This window comes from Prunus mume, linkage group LG4 (assembly GCF_029339155.1).
Source record: "Prunus mume cultivar Tortuosa linkage group LG4, ASM2933915v1, whole genome shotgun sequence".
In the NCBI taxonomy this organism is placed as follows: Eukaryota; Viridiplantae; Streptophyta; class Magnoliopsida; order Rosales; family Rosaceae; genus Prunus; species Prunus mume.
The window spans coordinates 11,021,845-11,043,861 of record NC_142701.1 but is presented as its reverse complement, the minus strand read 5'-3'; the positions used below and the strand labels follow the sequence as shown (position 1 = coordinate 11,043,861).

Genomic DNA, 22,017 nt, shown 5'->3' with positions numbered 1-22,017 from the left:
GAAAAAAAACAAGTTATATCATTAGGAAACAAAACATTATTTAATAAGGTTTTTTAGGTTTTAGACATAAAAAAAATTTCACTTTTGGAAAAAACCAAAGCTTTTTCAAAAAGAAAAAATCACTCAACTTTCAAATCAAAGATACAAATGTATTGGATTTCTTAGAAATCTAAAAATAAATAAGTGATTTTGTCATTTTTACTTCTTTTAAAATTTTTCTCTCTCCTTTTGTTTTTTCTAAAATGTCCCTTTAATATTCCAGAACCAAACAAGGACACACACCATGCAAGAAGGTGCCTTCAATCTTGGCAAATTTAGAAGGGAACCGAAGTTTCTACATTTTTATAAGCCACCGACCAACTTTCACAACCACCACCAACCCCAGAAAGAAAGAAGCTTCCACCGAAGCTTCAAGAACGACCGAACGACCCACAGACCACACCTTCTTCCTCAATCCTCATTCTCTTCCAGTTCTCTCTAAATTTACATAATCCCCACCTCCCAAAGCCAAGCCAAAACTCCAACCCATCATTCATAAATCGCACCTCTTATCTCTTCTGGCCCTTTTGTTTCGTTCAGGCATTTTCACAAACATCTCAATGGCGGCAGAGGACGGCGCGGTCACAATCTACAGCGGCAGCGCAATCACCGACGCCAAGAAGAACCCATATTCTCTCAAGGTCGGCCTAGGCCAGATGCTCCGCGGCGGCGCCATTTTTGAGGTCACCACCGCCGACCAAGCCAAGCTTGCCGAGGACGCCGGCGCTTGCTCCGTCATCGTCTCCGATCCACCCCGCGCCCAAGGCATTTCGCGCATGTCTGACCCAGCTCTCGTCAAGGACATCAAACGCGCCGTTTCGATCCCCGTCATGGCGCGATCCCGGGTCGGCCATTTCGTCGAGGCCCAGGTCCTCGAAGCCATCGGCGTCGATTACATCGACGAGAGCGAGTATCTGGCGATAGCAGATGAGGACCATTTCATAAACAAGCACAATTTCCAGACCCCTTTCGTCTGCGGAGCCCAAACCCTCGGAGACGCGTTGAGGAGAGTGAGAGAAGGCGCGGCGATCGTAAGAACCCAAGGGGATCTATCTGGGTCTGGAAATGTAGCCATGGCTGTAAAAAACGTGAGATCTGTAATGGGTCAGATAAGGCTGCTCAACAACATGGACGACGACGAAGTCTTCGCGTTTTCGAAGGAAATTCAAGCGCCGTACGACCTCGTTGCGCAGACCAAGCAAATGGGTCGGCTTCCGGTAGTGCAATTCGCCTCCGGCGGCATTGTGACGCCGGCCGACGCGGCGTTGATGATGCAATTGGGGTGCGACGGAGTTTTTGTCGGGTCGGATGTTTTCAACTGTTCGGATCCGTACAAGCGGGTGAGGGGCATTGTTGAGGCGGTTAGGAACTACAATGATCCGCATGTGCTGGTGGAGACGAGTTCTGGGTTGTCTGGTCTGATGGCGGGTTTGGATCTCGGTGAGGACAGGATCGAACACTTTGGTCGTGGCCATGGAGGTGTTTGATTAGGAAACATAATCATGTGATGAAGTATAGAGGTTATACTTGGATCTGTCTCTTTGTTGTGACTTTGTTAGCTTAACATGTTGTATTATTGAGGCCAATTTTGTTAAAATGCAGATATGAGAACGGAGAATAATTTGTTGTCCCGCTCTGTGATGATGATTAGGGTTAAATGGTGTACTTATTGGAGATGTTAATGAGAATAAGTTTGTTAATCCAAATGAGTTACATTTTGATTTAATTTCAATTTCAAGTGTTGATGCCTTTTTTAGGCTTTAAGAAACTGAGTTGTTGAATGAAGTCCAGATGCTGGAAGCTGATGCAGTTCTTGGTGGCATGTTTGTCTAATTTACTGTTCTGTTCAGTGAGAATAACAGAATGTTGAACAGTGATATTAACTTATGGGTTAATCTGGGAATAGTTCAGAATGTGAGGTTATCAGTAACGAGGACAGATGCACAGATGCAAAGGTGCAAAGGGGCTTGTAGCTCAAATGATTAAGAGTAGGTATCCTGTGCACTCGAGGTTTTGTAGGTATCCTGTGCACTCGAGGTTTTGTGTTCAAATCCCCTCCCCATTTATCGTTTGTGTAAAAAAAAAAAAAAAAAAAAGAGAGTATGCAAAGGTTTTTTTTGGTGTAGATATGATTCTCACAGCGCAGACCAAGTAGATACTTAGGCTTCCTGTTGAATAATTTACAGCAATCCCAATGGTGAATTAGGATGTCATGTGGTGGTTGCAGGATAAAAATTTCTCCAACCTGGAGATCCATTGAAGCAAGCTGTTGAGAATCTGGAATTGTTCAGGCTCCTAGCATATTCATTGCAACAGAAAGGTATGGGTGCTGTCAGCTGCTAGCTATGGTAAATGCTGATGCGGGGGACAGTATTGAATGGTTTGAACCTGTAGATTTCTGCAGGTTTAAATCTTTTGTAAATGCAGCTGTCTTTGTCTGTTACTCAGAATATGGGTCTGCATGCTTTTCTAGGCTATCATGGAGGAGGGTGAATTTTCCTTGTCCTATTGTTGTGTATGTGATTGTCTTCACTGCATCTTATGGCATGGAAGAAAAGAAGAAAAGAAAGTAGAACTAGATCTCGGTCAAAATTAGAACAGAATAGAACACTCCATCAGGGAAAAAGGGCACGTTTTACTTTATTTTAAAACTGAATCATCCATCTAATCTTCACTAAATTATCCATCAGATAATTTAGGGCTACAAACTGGCTGCAAGCTAACCCTATTATTTTGCAAAGAAAACTTGTCTAGATTGCACTCACTGCTGGAATGGTTTCATTGCTTTGTAGGAACCTCAGAGCAATCTCATAAGCAGGAAAAATGGCTCCATTCACCAGAAACGCTCTAACCACCGCGGTTCCCAGTCCCCGGCAGAGCACGCGGTATCCTCCCTCTCTGACGCTCTTCTGGAAGCAATCGACTATGCCATTGTATTTTGAGGATACAGATTGAGCCTGCCATCTGGTTTTTACAACATCCAAGGGATAAACAAACAGCCAACTTGCTACCCCTGCTAGCCCTCCTGCTAGCATCATTGTTCGCATGCTTTCTTCGCCACTCTTTCTGCAGCCCGGGTGAAGCTTCTCTCTCATGTACTCATAGGTCGAGAAGTAGAAACAAAATGAAGGTGCATCCCTCAGAACAGTAATGCCTAGACCACGATATATTCCCCGTAAGCCTTCGGCTTTCATGATGGCTTTGGCAACATCTATAGGGCCTCTGTGGGATTGCAGTTGATGAGATTTTGCGTTTGCATATGCTTGAATGTTCTGCAGTTGAAGCCGGATTTTTACGAGTTCTATGGGGCTGAGGATTAGGCTCTGAACGGCACCTGTAGCAAATCCTCCTAGAGCAACAGCTTTGTAAGGAGCAGGTTCTTTAGTGGAAGCAGATGAGTTAAATGCTCGACAGAGAATGGAGTTTATCTGGAAAACCATGGCATTCTGCAATGCACAAAAAGTTTGTTACCAAATTTGCAAACGACGTTTGAAGTCAGATGATTCATTTATGCTTGGGTCGCAATGCTTATAGTGTTGCTTATAATGCAAGAAAAGCATTTGAGTTTTACTTTCTGACAACAAACAGTTTAACTGTCACAAAATTGGATCGTTATTGTAAATGTCGCATATATAGTTTTTTTTTCTGTATATTTATTTATAGGAAAAAAGGTTCGAACTTGAATCTCTTTCGGCATTGCAAAGAGCACAAAGAACATTAAACAATATGAGTGAATAAGTTCAATAAATCTATCCCTAGCTAGATAGTGACAAATCTAAAACAGCCATTCTTTTTCAATAAGAACTTTTAATCCCAACTTTGTCTTTACATAAAATTACCTAAAACACAAACTTTTATTTATTTATTTTTACAAGCAATATTGGGGAGGGAGGAATCGAACCTAGGACCTTGAATGCAGGCGGACCTCAAAAACAAACATTAAAAAAACATATTTACTAAAATTTCCTGGAACTTTAACTTGGAGTTAAAAAAAGAAAGAAGAAGAAACCTGGAAAGTGACAGAGGCCAAGGGAGCAGCAATGCCTCTGTAGAGGGCAGTAGGGCCTTCAGCAGAGATGACATTGCGAAGTATGCTGAAAGCAGAACCACTCTTTGAATGCTGCTGCCTCACTCTCAGAGTGTCAAGTGGATAACCAGACAGCACACCAGCAATCCCTCCACACCCTCCTGCCACAAACTCTTTCCCAAACCTTGAAGCAAGAAAATCTTGCCACATATGATCCAGTTTCCCATCTACCATATAACCACTCATCTTTCTTAATCTTGATTAATATCTTAATCACTACTATTAAGAAGAAACTAATTAACCCACCAACTCCTGATCTTCTTCTCTATCTTTTGATCAAAACCCAAGTCTTGTTTTCGCCTTTTATAGACTACCCATCACCACATTCTGGATCGAATCGAATCGTAGGCCGGTCTGGTCCTTCTTGACATATCAAAGCAGAGGAGAAATGTTAGAGCGAATGAAATGGGATGAATTAGAGTATTTGAGAGTTGTTAGAGGTTGAGGCCAAGCTCGTCATCTTCACCCTCTCTGTTTTGTCTTTCTCATTCCTTCCTTCAGAGTATGCCACAGAGAAACTGATCTTTCTCTTTATAAGCTGCCACACAGCATAAACAAAGGGCCAGTGTTTGCTATTTCAAGAAAAGAAACGGGCAACGTTTCTCCTTTTCTGCTGGGCATTGGGTTACTGCCACGTGGACTATGTCCAGATGTAACAGTTGAGTCTATTTTTAGGTGCTTTGAGTTTGAGCCTAGTGTTTTCCCAAACTTCTTGGGGGGTTGTGATCTACACCCAGTCTAAGTCCATCTTGTAGTGTGAGATTAAAAAGGGGTAAAGATTGCCTTTTTAGATTGGGTTGATAATACTAAGCAAAGTGGCTTAGATTGGGTGTTGTTAAAAAAGGGTACAAAATCCAAGCAATTTTTTTTGGTTGGTTAATGGGGGAAAAAAGAAAGAGAGAAAAAGAAAAATTTGAAACCTGAAATCTCTGGCTGCTGATAATTTATGGGTTCCCAATAAGCAAACATTGAAAGTTTCAGAGATTTTGCAAGTGGGTTTTACTAAGTTTTGGCCTTGTATGCAAATTGCCAGTGGCTTGGAGTGGTTTGGAAATTATTGATGAGTATATACAGTTGAGTCTACTAACTTTATCCCTGCCTTGTAAATAGCTAGCAGACATATTTATTCTCTGGATTACACAGCTACTTAAAGAGCATATTTTGATTTCACACTATATATGCTTTGAGATTCTTCAATTACCCCTAATTCTCTATCTTTTACATATATTTTTGGTCCCTAGCTTTTGTTTTGTCTTGTTTTGTTTTTTTCACTCCCTGAACTGTTACAATAAGCTTTGACTGGAAATTTCGTTGTTAACCAAGTGTGCATACCACTAGAACATAACTAATTATATTTATGTCCAGTAAAAAACATACAGGAAACCGATTCATACATTCACTTTCTCTATCATGTCACGTGATGAGAATGATAGAAAGAGTGGGTGCATGAACTCATGAGTCTATAGTATTCCAATGTGGAAACTCAAACATGTTTGCAATGTCTTGCAAAACCAACAAAACTAAATTATGTTACTACAAACATTATTTGTCATAGAGAATTGCATGATGAGTTGGAGTGTTCTTGGTAATTGCTTCACTTTTCAAACAATACTTTACATGAAGAATCCTACTACCTCTCTTACTACCCATAAATATTTGTTTGAAATTGTCGTTATGGTTGGCAAAGAGATTGCAAAATCACCATCTTGCATTTTTGTTACAACAAGTAAAAACTAATCTTTGCCTCTCACATTCTTTCATAGTTAGTAAAATACGGAACGGAAAAAATAAAATAAAATAAAATAAGTACGTATTTTATTTGGCAAAATACTATTTATAAATAAATAAAGAAGAAGCGGCCTAGAAAACATGTAAGGCCGCACGGCTATACTGTTTTGTATTAAAAAAAAACCAGAGTCTAGCCGCGTGGCTATACTTATATATATATATATATAAAAACCTATGTATAACCGCGCCGCTATATTGTTTTTATTTTTAAAAAAGGGTATATCCGCGCGGCTATACTATAAAAAAATTCCGCCCAGCGGCTATGAGGGCACGTGTAAAAAATTTATAGCCGCGGGGCTATACTATTGTTTGAAAAAAAAATTTACCCTAGTAAAACCGCGCGGCTATACCCGTAAAAACCTGAGTATAGCCGACTGGCTATTCTATTTTTTCAAAACTGGTTAAATTGAACCCTTCATTGAATGTGTCAATCTTCTCCTCCTGCAGCATGTTCAAAGATTTCGTTGCTAATAGTTGAAAGTCAGGTCAACTATAACCACAGAATAAAGTCATTTTTATTTTACAACTGAATCATAACATATAACATTTGATATTTATATTCTTTGGAGAATAAATCAATCAATCAATCAAGCAATGCAGCAAGAATAATGGTCTATTATCATACAGGATTCTTGCCTGTTTTTAATGGCTTCTGTCACTAAATTATCAGTAAGATAAGATAATTTAGGACAAGATCAAGGGTTGCAAATAAGCCCCATTGCTTTACAGAAGACACGTTTTCTAGATTGCACTCTCTGTTTGAATGGTTCCGCTTCCATTGCTGATTAGACACCTCAGAGCAACCTCGTAAGCAGCAAAAATGGCTCCATTCACCAGAAAAGCTCTAGCAACCGCAGTTCCTAGCCCTCGCCAGAGCACGCCGTAACCATCCTCCTTTACACTCTTCCGGAAGCAATCAACAATGCCGTAATATTTCTGTGGACGGTATGAAGTTTCAGCCTGCAATCTGGTTTTAACAACATCCAAAGGGTAGCAACAAACCCAGCTGGCAACTCCTGCTAGCCCTCCTGCCATCAACATTGTCTGCAAGCTCTCTTGGCCAGTGCTTCTGCAGCCCGGGTGAAGCTTCTCTCTCATATACTCGTAAGTCCAGAAGTAGAAGCAATGAGAAGGTGCATCCCTCAGAACAGTGATGGTTAGACCTCTATATATTCCCCTTAAGCCTTCTGCTTTAATTATGCTCTTGGCAACATCTACAGGCCCTTTGTGGGACTGCAGTTTATGGGGTTTCGATTTTGCATGGCTTTGATCATTGGTTTGCAGTTGAAGCCGGATTTTTATAAGTTCTACCGGGCTGAGAATTAGGCTCTGGATAGCACCTGTACCAAATCCTCCTAGAGCAACACCTTTATAAGAAGGAGGGTCTTTGGGGGATAAAGATGAGTCGAATGCTCGAGAGAGGATGGCGTATATCTGGAAAACCATGGCATTCTGCAAGGCACAAAGAATTTGTCAGCACAGGGGTGAAATGATCCAAACTCTTGCAAAACTGTTGCACATCAATTTGATGATCTGGATGATTTATGCTTTGGTTAACAATTGTTATATTGTTACTTATAATGCAAGCAATTGTGCATTTCAGTTTCTACTTTATAACTACAAAGTTGGAGTTGCTACTGATAGAAGAAGCTGAATTTCAAAGCTGTTTACCAGCAATTGAAATGCATCCATTTCAGTCAGTAAAGAATAGTAAGAATTACTGTTCTTTTGTGTGTTTGTGAAAATATATTTGAACAAGAACAGTATTAAAATGTGAGTCGATAAGTTCAATGTATTATGTATATATGGTGCCTATATAGATAGTGACACTCCAGAAGAGACGCAAAAAGCAATTCCCATGATTTCAAAAAGAGGTTTCAAATGGGATACTGACATTATATAAAATGGCAAAACGTACCATCCACCCCACCAACCACTTTCCCACCGTCATCCTCACAAAAAGACTAGAACTTTATTGCAAACACTTTAGCAGCAATTAGGATTTGAGTGACTCATAATTGGAAGAAATCTTTAGAAACAAACATGCTTTGTTTTGTTCAGTACTTCTCTTTTGATAAATTTTTTTAAGGGTGAGTTACATTTTTCACAGTTGATGTCTTTCAAAAATATATTGGTACAAACAATCCTTGAAGTTACGAATCTTTGCACTATTGGCTCTTTTGTCAGTCTAATCGTTAAATTAATCTTTGTTTTATTTATTTATTTATAACGTAACACTCAATTGACACCATTTTCTTACATGAACAATGGATCGATGATGGGTAAATTGGGTTAGTTGTCCAGCCATAGCTACAGTGACAAGACCATAGTAGCAAGGTCATGCTTAAAGCATCTTTATGGGAAGAGGCAAAAGAGTAGGCAAACTTCATTTGCCTTGCTACGTCAACATCTTCACGCTCCAAGGGAAGAGGCAAATAGGTACACAAAATATAACTGCTCTCCCCAACAAGGCAATATTGCCTACTTCAAAGTGAAGGGGTATATTGGGCTCCACTTGCTTTTTATAATAAAATATCATCTTCACTCTCTCACCTATTTTCTATAAAATATAATAGTAAATGTAAAATATAAAAATAAATAATATAATAATAGTTCGTAGACTTGTATTGCCTAGTCCCTTGAAGTGACTAATTTTTTTCTTGAGGCAAATAGGTAGGTAACATGCCACCTAGGTTGTTATAATACAATATTTCCTTCTTCTTTTTTTTGGTCGAATACAATCTTTCCTATTTCATTTGCCTCTTCCCTTGAAGATGCTCTTAAGCATCGACCATTGCTTGGGGTGGCCATGCTTATCATGAAAGGCTACTTGGGTAAAAGTTTTGGCTGGGAGTGAAAAAAGTACGTGGGTGACTAGTGTGAAGAATAGGCAGTCATCACTGTTTTCAATACATTTGGGGATATAAAGGCTCTATTTCTAAATCCTCCCATTACCGGAAAAAAAAAAAAAAAGGATATTCTAATTGATCTTCCTATGCAGCTAAGGATCAACATAAACATCCGCATAAAAAAAACATCTTGTGATCAACATAAAGAAACAGAAACAAAATATTGAAACAAAATTGATGAATTTACAACAAACAGAGTTTAAAGAAGAAGAACCTGAAAAGTGACAGATGCCAAGGGTGCAGCCATGCCTCTGTAGAGGGCAGTAGGGCCTTGGGCAGAGACGACATTGCGTAACATGCTGAAGGCAGAAGAACCGGAGGGTGAACTCTGTTGCCAGACGCGGAGAGTGTCAAGGGGATAACCAGAGACTACACCAGCCATGCCTCCAATGCCTCCAGCCACAAACTCTCTCCCCCAACTGTTTGCAAGAAACTCTGGCCAGAAATCCATTTTCCCATTCACCAAACACCAAACACCTCAGATTCCACCACCTTATTTTCTTCTGATCAAAACCCAATTCTTGATTTTCCTTGCAAAGCCACCAAACTCCAAATCTAGGCTCAAATTATAGGATCTGTGTCTCTGTGTCTCTGTGTTCGTGTGTGTTCAAAGTTCCAAAATTATAACTTTTGTGTGTGTGGCTTCTCTGCTTTCTCTCAAATTCAGCTGGAAGTGACCAATTTAGATACAAAAGCATATTCAATTCTAAAAAGGGTACTTGGATTTCCTTTCTGGGTTCTCTGTTTTCTATATGCAGCAGCAGCAACAGCAAAAACAACAAGAGCAAAAAAGAAAAAAACAAACAAACTCTTTTTTCTCACTTGCTGCAAAGAATTAATATGCCACAAAAGTGTCTATCTTTCTCTATGCCTGAGGGAAACAGAATCCAAATCCTTATGCTTTCTCAATTTCCTCACCTTCTGAACCAAGAACTTTTCTCTCTTTGCTTTCCACAAGGGAACGAAACAAAAGCCACCGGTTGCCAATTTGTGGGGGGCGTTGCCTAAGCCTAGCAGAGGAAACGGCCAATGCTTTCTTTTCAAAGAGGCAGTGCGGGGCTGCCATCTGTACCAATGGGTAGTGCACACGTGGCAGCTGAGTCTTGTTTGAGTGCTTTCGGCCTAGTGTCATTAACCAACCACCTTCTTCCGTGGGATGGTGATTCACGACACAATAACCCATTTTCAGTGGTTCGGCTGATGCAGCAAGAAAGAAAATGATGAAACCAGAAAAGGAAAAAAAAAGGGGGCCGCTGATAATGGGTTCCTATAATAATATGTGAAAAGTTTACAGAGATTGCACAAGTGGGGTGTACGAATGTTTGGCTTTATGTGCCAATTGCCAGAGTGTTTGGTTTTGTAACGAGGAAAGTTTGCAAATGCATACACGTTTGTTTGTTTGTTTGTTTGAAGGCAGAAGAAGGTGACATCACATCCATTTCTTTCTGCCTTTGGATTATACATAAACAGATCAATCAGTCATAGTGCTTATAATATAATCATATCATCTGGATCAGAAACGTCACAGATTTCTTTTCAATGTTTTGTTGTTTGTGAATCATGATACGTGATCATATGGGAGTCCCGTGTAGGAATGATACTAATGATATGTTTAGTCACTTGAATGAAAATAAAAAGCACGCAAAAGGCTTATAGAGCATTTACTCATTCACCCGAGGTTCTAGTTCGATTCCTTCCTTATTATCGTTTGTATCAAAAAGAAAAACATACACAAATATGTTAGTAAACAAAGTAACATACACATGCATATATAGAGGTTTATAAAAATTGGGGGCCAATTATTTTTCTAAAGTTAATAAGGGACCAATTATTTTTTTAAGTAAATTTAAGTTTTAATGGTACTTGGGCTTAATATAATATTAATATAGTACAATTTTCAAAGTAACATACATATGCATATATAGAGATTTATAAAAATACAAATTTATAAATAAACCCAATCCTAGACATGTATTTATAAAAAAATCAAAACACTATTTAAACATAGAAACACACCCAAAATCAACTCCAAAATCAACAATTGTATATTTTTTGGGTGTGTTTATAAATGGGTTTTGAGTGTGTAATGATGGGTTTTGGGTGTGTTTATAAAGTGTTTTGGGTGTTAGGTTTTTTATAATTTACAATTTTTGTTTTAGTCAAATAAACTCCTCTGAAACGTTGTCCTCAATGAATAACTTAGCCTAAGTATCCCCCAAAAATAAAAAAAATATTTAAAAAAAAAAAAAAAAAAAACTTTCTTGTAAAGGGAATATGCATTATCAATTTTCGGGGCCTGATGGTCATTAAATTAGTGGAGAAAAAAAAGTTTTATTCTTTCTCTTCGAGTGTCCAAAACTTTTTTCTATCTTTTCCTTTTGTTGTGGCTGGTGAGGGTGGCGGTCGGGGTAGCTGGGAAGAAGGTGAAGTTGGTGGTGTTTTGCCTATTACAAAGAACATGAAAAATACTATTTTTCTCAGAAAATGTAACAACATGAGCAACGATACTAACGAAAGTGGAGTTAAGGGATTACATCAACCATTTTGCGAATTCAATTACCAAGATGTGAATCAGTTACAAATTAAAGACTATTGCTCCTCAAAAGCCTAATATGGAAATAATGAGTGCCTTCCCAACCACGAACATTTCCACCGGCCAAAGATTTTCTACTACAAACGTGTATCATAAAAATTCTCAAAAAATGCATAAGCCATGGGATGAGGCCCAAAGTTCACAGCCCACAATGTGCAAGAGACCTGCTGATCCACGACTCGCAAGTCGGGTCATAGGCCATACATTTTGTTCAGGGGCTGACCCAATTCGACTAATCGATCGAACCTAGGCATATGTTACCACACTAGTTAATAAGAGAATGAACCCATTTTAGCAACCCAATTTTCTTTGGTTTTTCGTGATATTGAGTTTGACATAAGAAATTATTGTGTGGCACTGAAATACGGCTCCTTAATTCTTGCATGATGAGAATGGATGTGTGGTTTCATGCTCGTAAATGTGTGGAATACTCTCCAACTTAGCCAGCCCATAATTAGAGTTGGGCTTGGATTCATGGTTTGAGTTGGGGCAGACTTATTAGCCGAATTGCACCCAGTCAGGAGACTCAGAGTCAGGTGATAGAATATTAACTAGTCTTGGTAGGAGGAGCGCAGCGAATATCAAGTCCCGACCCAAATGGCGTTGCGGAGCCTGACGCTGCCTCTGCCTTTCCCCGCCGTAATTCCACCATTACCACCTTCTTCTTCTTCTTCTTCTTCTTCTTCTTCGTCGTCATCTTCTTCCTGTTTGTGTAGTTTTAGACCATACCAGTATAAACCCAATCCCGGTTGCTCTATCGCTCTCCGCGCAAAACCCATCAGCTTTCTCAACCGTCGGAGGCAAAGCCATGTCGTTCGGATGGCTCCTGAGGAAGAAAAGTTGACCCGTCGCTCCCCTCTCGATTTCCCCATTGTAAGTTATTCTTAGACATATATTTCTCTCTGGGTAATTTTGTCAAACACGTTATGTGCTTTGTAAGCTTCTATAATTTGTTCTATTGTCTCAGTATTTGCTTATAATGCTCGGAATTTTGCATTTTGAAATCATTTCACACAATCTTGTTGGGCTCAGCAGCACGAGGGTTCCTGTTTATTGGGTAGTTGCTTAGGAGCTTGCTTGAATTGGATGTCGTAATTTGCAGCATTAGTATATGACTCAAAACATAATATTTCTTTGTTTTTTTATCTCTTTTGATAAAGAAAACATAATATTTCTAAGTTCATGATACACAAGGTTTCAAGTTGAATTAATGGTGTGGTGTCTTAGGCCAAGGCTTTGAGAGGTTTTTTGCTTCCTCAATACTCAAGTTAATGAGAAATCAACATTCAAATGGTTTTAGAGAAAAGTTGTTTAATTAAGCAAACACTTGTGTACTGGGGTTCAGAATACAAGGTCCAAAGCTGCATCTAACCTGAGTTTATAATTGACCTGGCACTTGGGCAGTGCCTTAGATTTTAGAACTTGATTCTTAACTAGGTCCACTCATTAAGTTTTGTTCATCTTGTGTGCATTTGCTTGCATTGCAGGAGTGGGAACGACCTAAGCCCGGGAGGAGACCGGATATATTTCCCCAGTTTAGCCCAATGAAAACACCATTACCGCCTCCACTGCCAGCGGATCCTCCAGAAGAAGATGAAGAAGAGGAAGAAAAGAAAGAGGAGGAGGAAGAAGGAGAAGAAGATCCTGACAAGGAGAACCCAGAAGACCCAGGGCAGCAGTAGCTATGTAATGAACCGGAGGAGTTTGTGGAGCATATTTCATTGATGTGCTGCTGCTTTGTGCATTTCAAGCTTCCCAAGTGAGACTGATATATGTGGATGTGATACTATTTGGTAGAACGAAAGATGGATATATAGAATTGAAGCTGTTGAAACAACTTTCTTGGAATAATAGTAAAATGTAATGCTTGTTGCCTGATTACGTAGATATAATGCTGTTTTGATAAGCAAATCAAAATAACACTGTTCTGTGCTTTTGCTTTTCTTAAATAAGAGGGCTATAGCCGTTCAATGAGAAGCTGCTGCTTAAAAAGTGATTTATGGCTTGTTTGGGAGCGATTCTAGATAGGCCAATAATCACTTTCATAAGAATTACTTTAAAGTGATTTTAAGAAGAAGCTTGATTCTCATAATCGCTTAAAATCACAATTATGGAAAAGCACAGGAGGTGTTTCTTCCCATAAATGATTTTGGCCCAAAATTACTTCCAAAACGATATGCTTCCACTTTAGTTTAAAGCCTTAATTAGAGCACTTTCACCCTTAATCTTTTGCCATGGCCTAGGCTCCAAAAATAACTTGCACCAATCACCTTTTGCCATGACATTAAGTGGTCCCATGAAACTGGGCAAATCCGAAGCAAGACTTGCCTAGGCAAGCTAACATCATACTGATGTCAGCGACCAATTTAAACACCAAAAATATAAAAATAGAAAGGAAAAAATTCAGAATTTTTTTTTCTATAAATACCCAGTCATGTCCTTCCCTTCTCACACCAAAATTCATACAAATTCCTCTCCTCATCTCATGTGAATAGTAGTTACCCTTAGATTGCCATGACAATATATAGAAATGCATAAAAAATTGCTAGAACAATCACCATTCATGTGTCTGCCCATGTCCTTTGTCATGACCACTCTAAAATTTGGAGCGAGAGGACTGCAATAATTTTTATTTATTTATAAAATATAAAAACCAACCTCCCTCGCCTGACACATGAGACAACAAATTCAGAGCAAACAAAGATAATGCTGCAAAGAAAGCTTAAGAAAGAAAACGCAGGAAGGCTCAAGATAGGCAAACTCCAACTAACTTATTTAGACATAGTCATACTATTACACACTGAAAGTCGCTCATGCGTCTAGCAGCACATTAGAAACTAGACCATCACATAAATTGAAAGACTTCAACACAATAGTGTTTATAATTACAGCCCAAGAAAGAAAGATACATTGCACCCCAACTAGAGGGTTCTAATAACCCTCTCATTTCTTCCCACTTTTCTTGAGCCCAGCACCTCCAAAGGATCCCTTCTGTTGTGCCTTGGCTCTAAGTTCCTTCAGTGCCTGTTCATGACAAGAACGAAAATTTAATCAATAATTTGTCAAAACCAAATAAAGGAACCAAGATATGCTAAGAATCGAAAAAAATCCTGACCTTTTCCTCATCCTTTTTCTTCTGAAGGTTAGCCAAATCAGACTGCAAGTAGCAAATAAATTCTTAGTGCAAGGGACATATTTGAATAAACATTTAAGAAGAATTTAGCTGGAATAAGATTAGGAAAAACGCGGTTTGAACAGCTCCTTCAGTTCTAGATTCAAAGCATGCAGGATTCAAGATAAAAGTGCAAGGAGTCATGAGATAGCATAGCATGTGGTGTGGCATAATGCCATAAAATTAACCATAAAAGATTCCTTGGGGGCAAATATAACCCATGCTGCTATTAGCTGAACATTGAACATCTGCTACTCAAAGAGATTTCCTGGGTAACTAATACTAAAAAGAGAATTTCTTCTTTTATACGCCAAAAGTAAACAACTACTTGGGTCATCAAACAAATTATTGAACTTTTTGGAAAAATATTAAATCCAGCAGCCTGTTTCTACCTATTATATGGGATATTTTAAAATTCAATTTCTTTTTCAACCGCAAGAACATCTTAATATTAAGACCAGATCAACATCAAACCCAGACAATTAACCGATCTATTACTACAATTATTTCCTTTTCTATGTAATCAGTAAGATCCTGAGTACAAAATCCACCACCAAAGCTTCCAACTTTAAAATTCAACAATCAATTTAAACAATCATCAGCGATACCTCATCGTAGTCTTTCTTCTCGGACTTGGGTTGCTTCAAAGGCTTTGCCTTTCCACCTAAAAGAAGAACAAAAGTTTAATTTCTGAATCCAACATCCCCAAAAAATTAACAAAATTTTAGGGTTTCTTTTCCTTACTTTTTGATTGACACGAAATAAGAGTCAGAATTGAAAATTGAATCTAAAAATCTAGGGTTCTTATCGTCAACGACGTACCTTGCTTGGAAGACATGGCTGCGATCTAGGGCAGGCTTGGGTCGAATCTGAGAGGAAGGCGAAATTCCCAGGACAACCCTACTGCAATAATACGCACAGCCTTGCCATGACCGGTTTACAAATCATCTCTATATAATGGATACTTGCACGTGCTTCTCACGTGCATGAGTCAACCCCTGTTTTTGGATCTGGCATGAGTCAATCCTTTTGGTCATCTACCTCCAATTATTATTATTACTACTATTATTAATATTATTACTAACATATTTGCACGCACTTTTGCACCTGTGAAAAGCTTTTTAAAAAAATTAAATTAAATTTATTTTAGAATTAAAAAAGATAATAAATCAGTAGTTGTGTTTCTAAAAAATAAAATTCATTATATGATTTTAATTTTTTTAAATATGAAAAGGTGTGAATTTACCATATATCCTCATTTAATTAATAATTTTATTTCTTAATATTTGGATTAACCAAGAGCATTTTCTAGTATTTTGAATGTTTCACCATTCTCTGCCTTTTGCTTTATATAAAGGTGTACAATTTTGTCAATTGGTTGGCGAAAAATATGAAAGGTGAATAAATTTACCATTATTAGTTTTTCTGCCTCTGTGAAATTGTAGATACTAGAGGGATAATTTGTTAAAAACAAATTATTTAATTCAAGTTTTACCTGTTTTAAAAATTAATTGAGAGTGTCTTTTTTGGGGTAATTTTTGTTGTGGTTGAGAGATTGGTCGGTTGGCAATCACATTTCTTCTCTAAAAACAGGTCATTCAAAGAGGTTTTTTGATATGTCATATAACTACTAAGAAAAGAAGAAGTTTGTTAATTACTACTTTCACAATTCTTTATTTATTATTTCTAAATTAAGATACAGAAAGAGAGGTAAAAAAGAGAAGATGAAGAAGAATACAAACGCATTCAATCCATCATATTCTTCTTGAATTTACAAGCACATTAAAAAAAATTAAAATAAAAAAGGATTTCCAACTCTTCATCATGGATTGTTCATTTACACATCCTTTATTCATTGTATTTGATCATCAGATAAATGAATTCTTGAAAGAATCATATGTGGCATGTATCTGTCCACCCACCATTGTGCTTGAACACACACACTCACACACACATATTTACATAGTTACTGCATTTACCTTGCTTCCATCACTGAGACTGTTACATCATTTGTGGAGCAGATTTCAGACTTATTTTCAGCCATCTCTCGCTCTGCCCTATCTGTATTTAGGAAAAATGCTGGCTGTTTTGGTGGTGGTAATGGAATGCTTTCATTTGAGAGCATGGAAACAACATCTGGCATTGTTGGCCTGTCTGCTGCATGATCTTGTACACACAAGAGACCCACATGAATGCATCTTAGTACTTCAGTAATGGGGCAAGATTCACCCAACACCGGGTCTACTAGCTCGAATCCTCTATCTTCATTCCAGAGCTGCCATGCCTGAATGAAACAAGAGCATGTAATTCAGCAGTTGCATGCAAATGGGAAGGACTTGATGGCTGCATGAAAATTTTCTCTTGACATATAATCTATTATGTTATGTTGCCAAATTGTCGATTTGCACGATTGGTTAAGTGAGATTTTTCTCAGACATCAAGTGAATATCACCTTGTGGACATAACCCATATTTAGTTATGAGAACTTACATATCCAATGAGGTTGAGTTGATACTTGAAATGATAGTTACTGTTATTTTTCTTCCCACTCACAATCTCTAGCAGTAGGACTCCAAAGCTGAACACATCAGTTTTTATAGACACAATGCCTTTCATGGCATACTCCGGAGACATATAACCACTGCAGTAATACAAAAAAGAAACTTAAGCAGTTGAAAAATGCAGACATTGCACAGTACAGACAGGTAAAATTTGTGGATGCAGTACTTACTATGTCCCAACAACTCTATTTGTGTTTTCTTCCATCTCATTCAAACCAAATATTCTAGCCATGCCAAAATCAGATACTTTTGGGTTCAGGTCCTTGTCAAGTAAAATGTTGCTGGCCTTTAAATCTCTGTGAATCACTTTTAGTCTTGAATATTTATGAAGATAAATCAGTCCTTGAACAATCCCCTCTATGACACTGAAGCGTTTCTTCCAATTTAACACATTCTTTCTCTGATCATCTGCCTCAGGGTAAAATGTAATATCAAGTAATTGAATATCTGTGCCAGAATTAGGAATAGCAGAAATGTATGAGCAAATTTGCTAGTGATATGAAGGGCAAGGACCTACCAAAGAGGATGAAATCTAAGCTTTTGTTAGGCATGTACTCATAGATCAATATTTTTTCTTCTCCCTGGATACAGAATCCTAGAAGCCTCACAAGATTAGTGTGCTGGAGTTTGGCAACAAGGATGGCTTCATTCTTGAATTCCACCAGCCCTTGTCCTGAGCTTCTTGAAAGTCTCTTTATTGCTACTTCTTGCCCATCAAGTAATTTTCCCTGAAATTATGATTCTTTTAGGGTGTACTTGTACCAAGAAAATAAACTTGGAATTCAAACAAAACTCAGGATTTGTAAAACGACATATACTAATGAAACACAACATTTTCTAATGTAAATATTGTACCTTATAAACAGGTCCAAAACCACCCTCCCCTAGCTTATTTGCTGCTGAGAAACAGTTTGTAGCAAGAGCTACTGTTTCAAAACTGAACATCTGCAACTCATTATTGCTTTTCTTCCCATCTTTCTGATGTCTTCTCCCTTCACCAAGTTCATGTAATAGGATATTGTGTGTCATTCTTTGCGACCGAGAACCTCTTGCTTTGGATTTTTTCCACAGGACATAGCAGCAGGAGCAGAGTAGAGGGAAAAGAGCAGTTCCTCCTACCAAAATGGTTAGCCATATCCACCACAGCCGTACTGCATTGACAAATAGATTTCATTAGTTATGTCAAACAGGCCAGGATTGTTCTTTCCTTATTTGTTCCATTTCTGTTATAAAATCATGTTTGTAAGTAATTAAGATCAGCTTATCTATTTGAAATAAGTACTTTTTACTAAGAAAACTAAAAAATTTCTCATCAAAAGAAGTTTGACTTCAACTCGTAAATTGAAAACTAGTTACCTTTAGATTCAAGGATGTGTATCTCTCTCAGGATACCTAGGTTGTTTTGTGTGAACGTTGTCCCTTTGGTCCAAATCTCACAGCCGGTACCATCATCATTTGCAGAAGCATAAGCAATACAGGAACAAAGTTTGAAGCACTCATCCCAACAATCAATGAGAGTGAGATTCTGATTTTCATGGAACTTAATCCCACCACGGGACATAAGACCCATTTTCAACAGGAATTTCTCACCGGGGCTCCTGCAGTCGGGAAGCTTCTGCTGAACACACCCATCTTTCAAGGAAGAGTTGGTGGAAGATGTACATGAAACTCCTGTAAACATGGAATCCATCCCAAAACCCCTGAGTTCACCCCCTGCACTTAGCATGAGCCTTGGGAAAATAGTGGTACCTTTATCGACTGAATAACTGAAGTATGTTTCATTCCCATTTGATATGTAGCTAAAGTTGTACTTATAATAATTGCAAAACTCATACATGAAGCTGAAGCACCCATTGTTCCAAGGCCCACTAGTCCAGTAGATGCTTCCTCTCCACCATATGACCATTTGTTTTAAACCAGTAGGGTCCAAACCAAGTGTAAATGACCCCATGGCAGGCAAATTATCAGTTCTCCATGAATTTAGAGTCCAATTGAGGCCAGTTTTTCTGTCAAACCCCAGTTTCATTTTTGGCAAAAGTGTGCCAGTTGGATAATCAAAGCTTTGCCACAACTCCTGTTTTATAGATCCATCAGGGTTCAGTTCACTGAGCACAAAATTGCCACTGTCAAGTAGAGTAGCACTAGTATTTATTGCTTCTTGATGAACTGAATATAGCTCAATAGAATCTCCTATGTTGTATAAAATTTTCAAGTTACCATACTGATCAATTGTAAGAACTCCAGAGTTTTCAAGAATCGGATTGTTTCGGTTTGCGATCCACGCTGCCTTTTCATTGTTTCTGTTGTACCATATTCCTAAGTAAGAAGTATTTGAATTTCCAGGCTTGAAGAATCCTAACCTGAAAATCCCAGAAGCTGAAAACAGCTGCATCCCATCCTTGAGCTGTTGGCCTTGTGCTAAAGTATCAGTTTGAGAGTCAGAGGGCCCTATGAAGATTATGCAGCAGCAACACAGAATACAAAGAAGTATGAGATTGATTTCCATGAACCTACATGTACAAGCCTTGGCTTTGTTAAGCCAATAAGCCTTGCCTTGAGGATATAAAAGTTAAAGTCAAAACAACTCTCTGCACAAAAAAACAAAAAGGTCAAAGCAACTTTTAAATTGCAGCCTCATAAATTGACTTTAAAGGGAATATAATTTAAGAACTATATGAAATGAAATTTTCCATCAAAAGAGGAGGAAGTGGAGCCAACTGATCACAACAAATGAGATTTTGATACTAGTTAAATTCAAAAAGATAAAAGAATTGAAGTAATTCAAAAAGAAAAAAATTAAAAAGAATTTTAAAAGTGTCAAATTTCCATTTATTGTGAGGAGGAACTCCTCCTGTTTTAAAGAACCAAACTTTTTCCATTGAGTGAATGGCGGGATGTTCATGAGGAACTAGAATTCCTAGAGGGCCTGTTTGCAGAGGCGGACGTGCGGAGGGACAAGAGTGGTCATGTGACCACATGTCGGCCGAAAATTTAGATGTGAAGGTCCTCATGCGACCCCATTGGCTGGTGTGCAACTCCAAGACGTACACCAATTGCTCGACGAAAGGCCTGAGATCGCGGCGGTTTGGATGAGCCACTTGGACAATAAATTTGGGCTTTCATGGGATTAATAAATCTATATAGACTGAGTAACCTATTTGACAAGCAAGACCGAAGAATGAACTTCTGATATTACATGGAATTTTAAGATAGAAAGTAACTCATGTTTAGGGCTTATTTCGAAATTCTCCCTAGCGACCGAATGAAGAAAGCTTTGTCCCTTAGGAGGTTTGTGTCATTGCCTAATAATAGTTTGCTATCAATCAACTAGGCTAATGGGGTAGAGTCTCAAATGTCAACAAGGCAACGCATATAGTCCAATCCAATTAGCTGGCAAAATTTTCTAGTTGCTGACCTTTTTGGGGTCTGACACTCGTGGATCATTCATAGTCAGTTTTATTGTTTTCTTTTTGTTTGTAAATATCCAGTTCATTCTTTCTTTATTTTATTGGTATTTAGACCAGATGAGGAAGTATGTAAATATCCAGTTCATTCTATTGAAATATAAATTTTTTTCTTTCAATTTTATTGTCATTTATGTTTATTGTGTTTGTATTTTTGTAAGCCATAAGCATAAGTTTAATTCTTTTGGTTTGTAAGCCATAATGCATGAGTTTTAACCATTTGGATTTGATGAATATGTTGATGGATAAATATTGATTTGGTTGATTTGGATATTGAATATGTTGATTAGGATTTGGATATTGAATATGTTAATGGATATTGAATATTGAAAATGTTGATGGAATATTGAATATTGTTATCTTATATACATGCCCACCCCTCCACATTCCAATCAATAAGCATAATTTTTTTTTTATAAAAAGCATAAAAAATAAAAATAAAAAGTTCCAAATTTTTTGTATATCAAGTGTTTTTTAAAAACAAATAAGTTGTCACTCAATTTGCTGCACTAAGAGCACTTCCACCAGTTAGCCCTTGTCATGGCAAGGGAGCCCTAAGGTACTATTCATGTGAATAGTGGCTCTAGCACAAAAAAACTTGTGTTTCCAGCAGTGCAAGGCTTACAATGGCAAATACTATTCATTTTTTTTTGTTTTTTTCACAACTTTGTTTACTTAAACAATTAATGTGGATAATATTTTCGGATAAGATTTTTGGGTTCCTACGTGTCAATACTATTCATATTGGATAATATTTTATTTTATTAGTTGTATTGGTTGGTATTTATAGAAAAAAAAAAGTATGAGGATTTAGTGTTAAAAGTGAAGAGTATTGGTTGGTATTTATAGACACCGGCGGACCCATAATTTTTGTAGCGGAGGTGCAATATTGGCTAAGTATGAAAAATAATTTTTCGGAATAATCATTTTCTCAAGATAATTTTTGTCGGCTTTTATTCCTTACACATCAAATAAGAAAACTTGATTTTATGGGATTTTAATATGAAGTATATATTGACTTAATGAGCCATCATTTTTAGCCTAAATCGTATTTTGCACTAAAACCGATTTTTCATATTTTGATTTTGTGGGAATTTGATTTTCTAGTATTTTTATTTGAATCCAAATGGGGGGTACTTCCTTATTTACATTGTAAACTTAAGTAAATGGAGTAATATAAAAATAAATAAAAGTAAAAGGATAAAGACATTTACTTAAATGTTGAAAATGGAAATAAGGTATAGAGAAAAAAAAAAAAAAGGTAATTTTTGGTTTTTTTTAAAAAATTTTCGATTTTTTTTTTTTATTAAAAAATTGGCTACCGTTGGATTGCTGGAAAAAGGAGATCGGAGAGCCCAGAGCCAGCCATGTGGAAGAGAGGCGTTATGGGCATGTGAGCGGCGC

At 37.7% G+C, this 22,017-nt stretch overlaps 5 protein-coding genes across 5 annotated transcripts; 2 read left to right on the top strand and 3 right to left on the bottom strand.

The window, feature by feature from the left end:
• Positions 1–278: 278 nt before the first annotated feature.
• PDX1.2 (pyridoxine biosynthesis 1.2) lies at positions 279–1,739 on the top strand. The gene has a single exon (XM_008230305.3). The coding sequence runs from the start codon at positions 600–602 to the stop codon at positions 1,524–1,526; it is 927 nt and encodes a 308-aa protein (XP_008228527.1). The 5' UTR covers positions 279–599; the 3' UTR covers positions 1,527–1,739.
• A 918-nt stretch (positions 1,740–2,657) lies between these two features.
• On the bottom strand, positions 2,658–4,631 carry LOC103327931 (mitochondrial arginine transporter BAC2-like). Its single transcript, XM_008230306.3, has 2 exons — positions 4,049–4,631; positions 2,658–3,485 (listed from the first exon to the last, which is right to left on the bottom strand). Exons 1-2 carry the CDS (start codon positions 4,310–4,312, stop codon positions 2,790–2,792), a joined length of 960 nt encoding a protein of 319 aa, XP_008228528.3. The 5' UTR covers positions 4,313–4,631; the 3' UTR covers positions 2,658–2,789.
• A 1,776-nt stretch (positions 4,632–6,407) lies between these two features.
• On the bottom strand, positions 6,408–10,013 carry LOC103327928 (mitochondrial arginine transporter BAC2-like). The gene is made up of 2 exons (XM_008230304.3): positions 9,038–10,013; positions 6,408–7,366 (listed from the first exon to the last, which is right to left on the bottom strand). The coding sequence occupies exons 1-2, from the start codon at positions 9,272–9,274 to the stop codon at positions 6,656–6,658; spliced, it is 948 nt and encodes a 315-aa protein (XP_008228526.2). The 5' UTR covers positions 9,275–10,013; the 3' UTR covers positions 6,408–6,655.
• A 1,920-nt stretch (positions 10,014–11,933) lies between these two features.
• On the top strand, positions 11,934–13,393 carry LOC103327927 (uncharacterized). The gene is made up of 2 exons (XM_008230303.2): positions 11,934–12,289; positions 12,904–13,393. The coding sequence occupies exons 1-2, from the start codon at positions 12,014–12,016 to the stop codon at positions 13,096–13,098; spliced, it is 471 nt and encodes a 156-aa protein (XP_008228525.2). The 5' UTR covers positions 11,934–12,013; the 3' UTR covers positions 13,099–13,393.
• Positions 13,394–16,313: 2,920 nt separating this feature from the next.
• LOC103327925 (G-type lectin S-receptor-like serine/threonine-protein kinase CES101) lies at positions 16,314–19,998 on the bottom strand. Its single transcript, XM_008230301.3, has 6 exons — positions 18,506–19,998; positions 18,005–18,300; positions 17,667–17,877; positions 17,320–17,557; positions 17,079–17,229; positions 16,314–16,872 (listed from the first exon to the last, which is right to left on the bottom strand). Exons 1-6 carry the CDS (start codon positions 19,653–19,655, stop codon positions 16,564–16,566), a joined length of 2,355 nt encoding a protein of 784 aa, XP_008228523.2. The 5' UTR covers positions 19,656–19,998; the 3' UTR covers positions 16,314–16,563.
• Between the last annotated feature and the right edge of the window lie 2,019 nt (positions 19,999–22,017).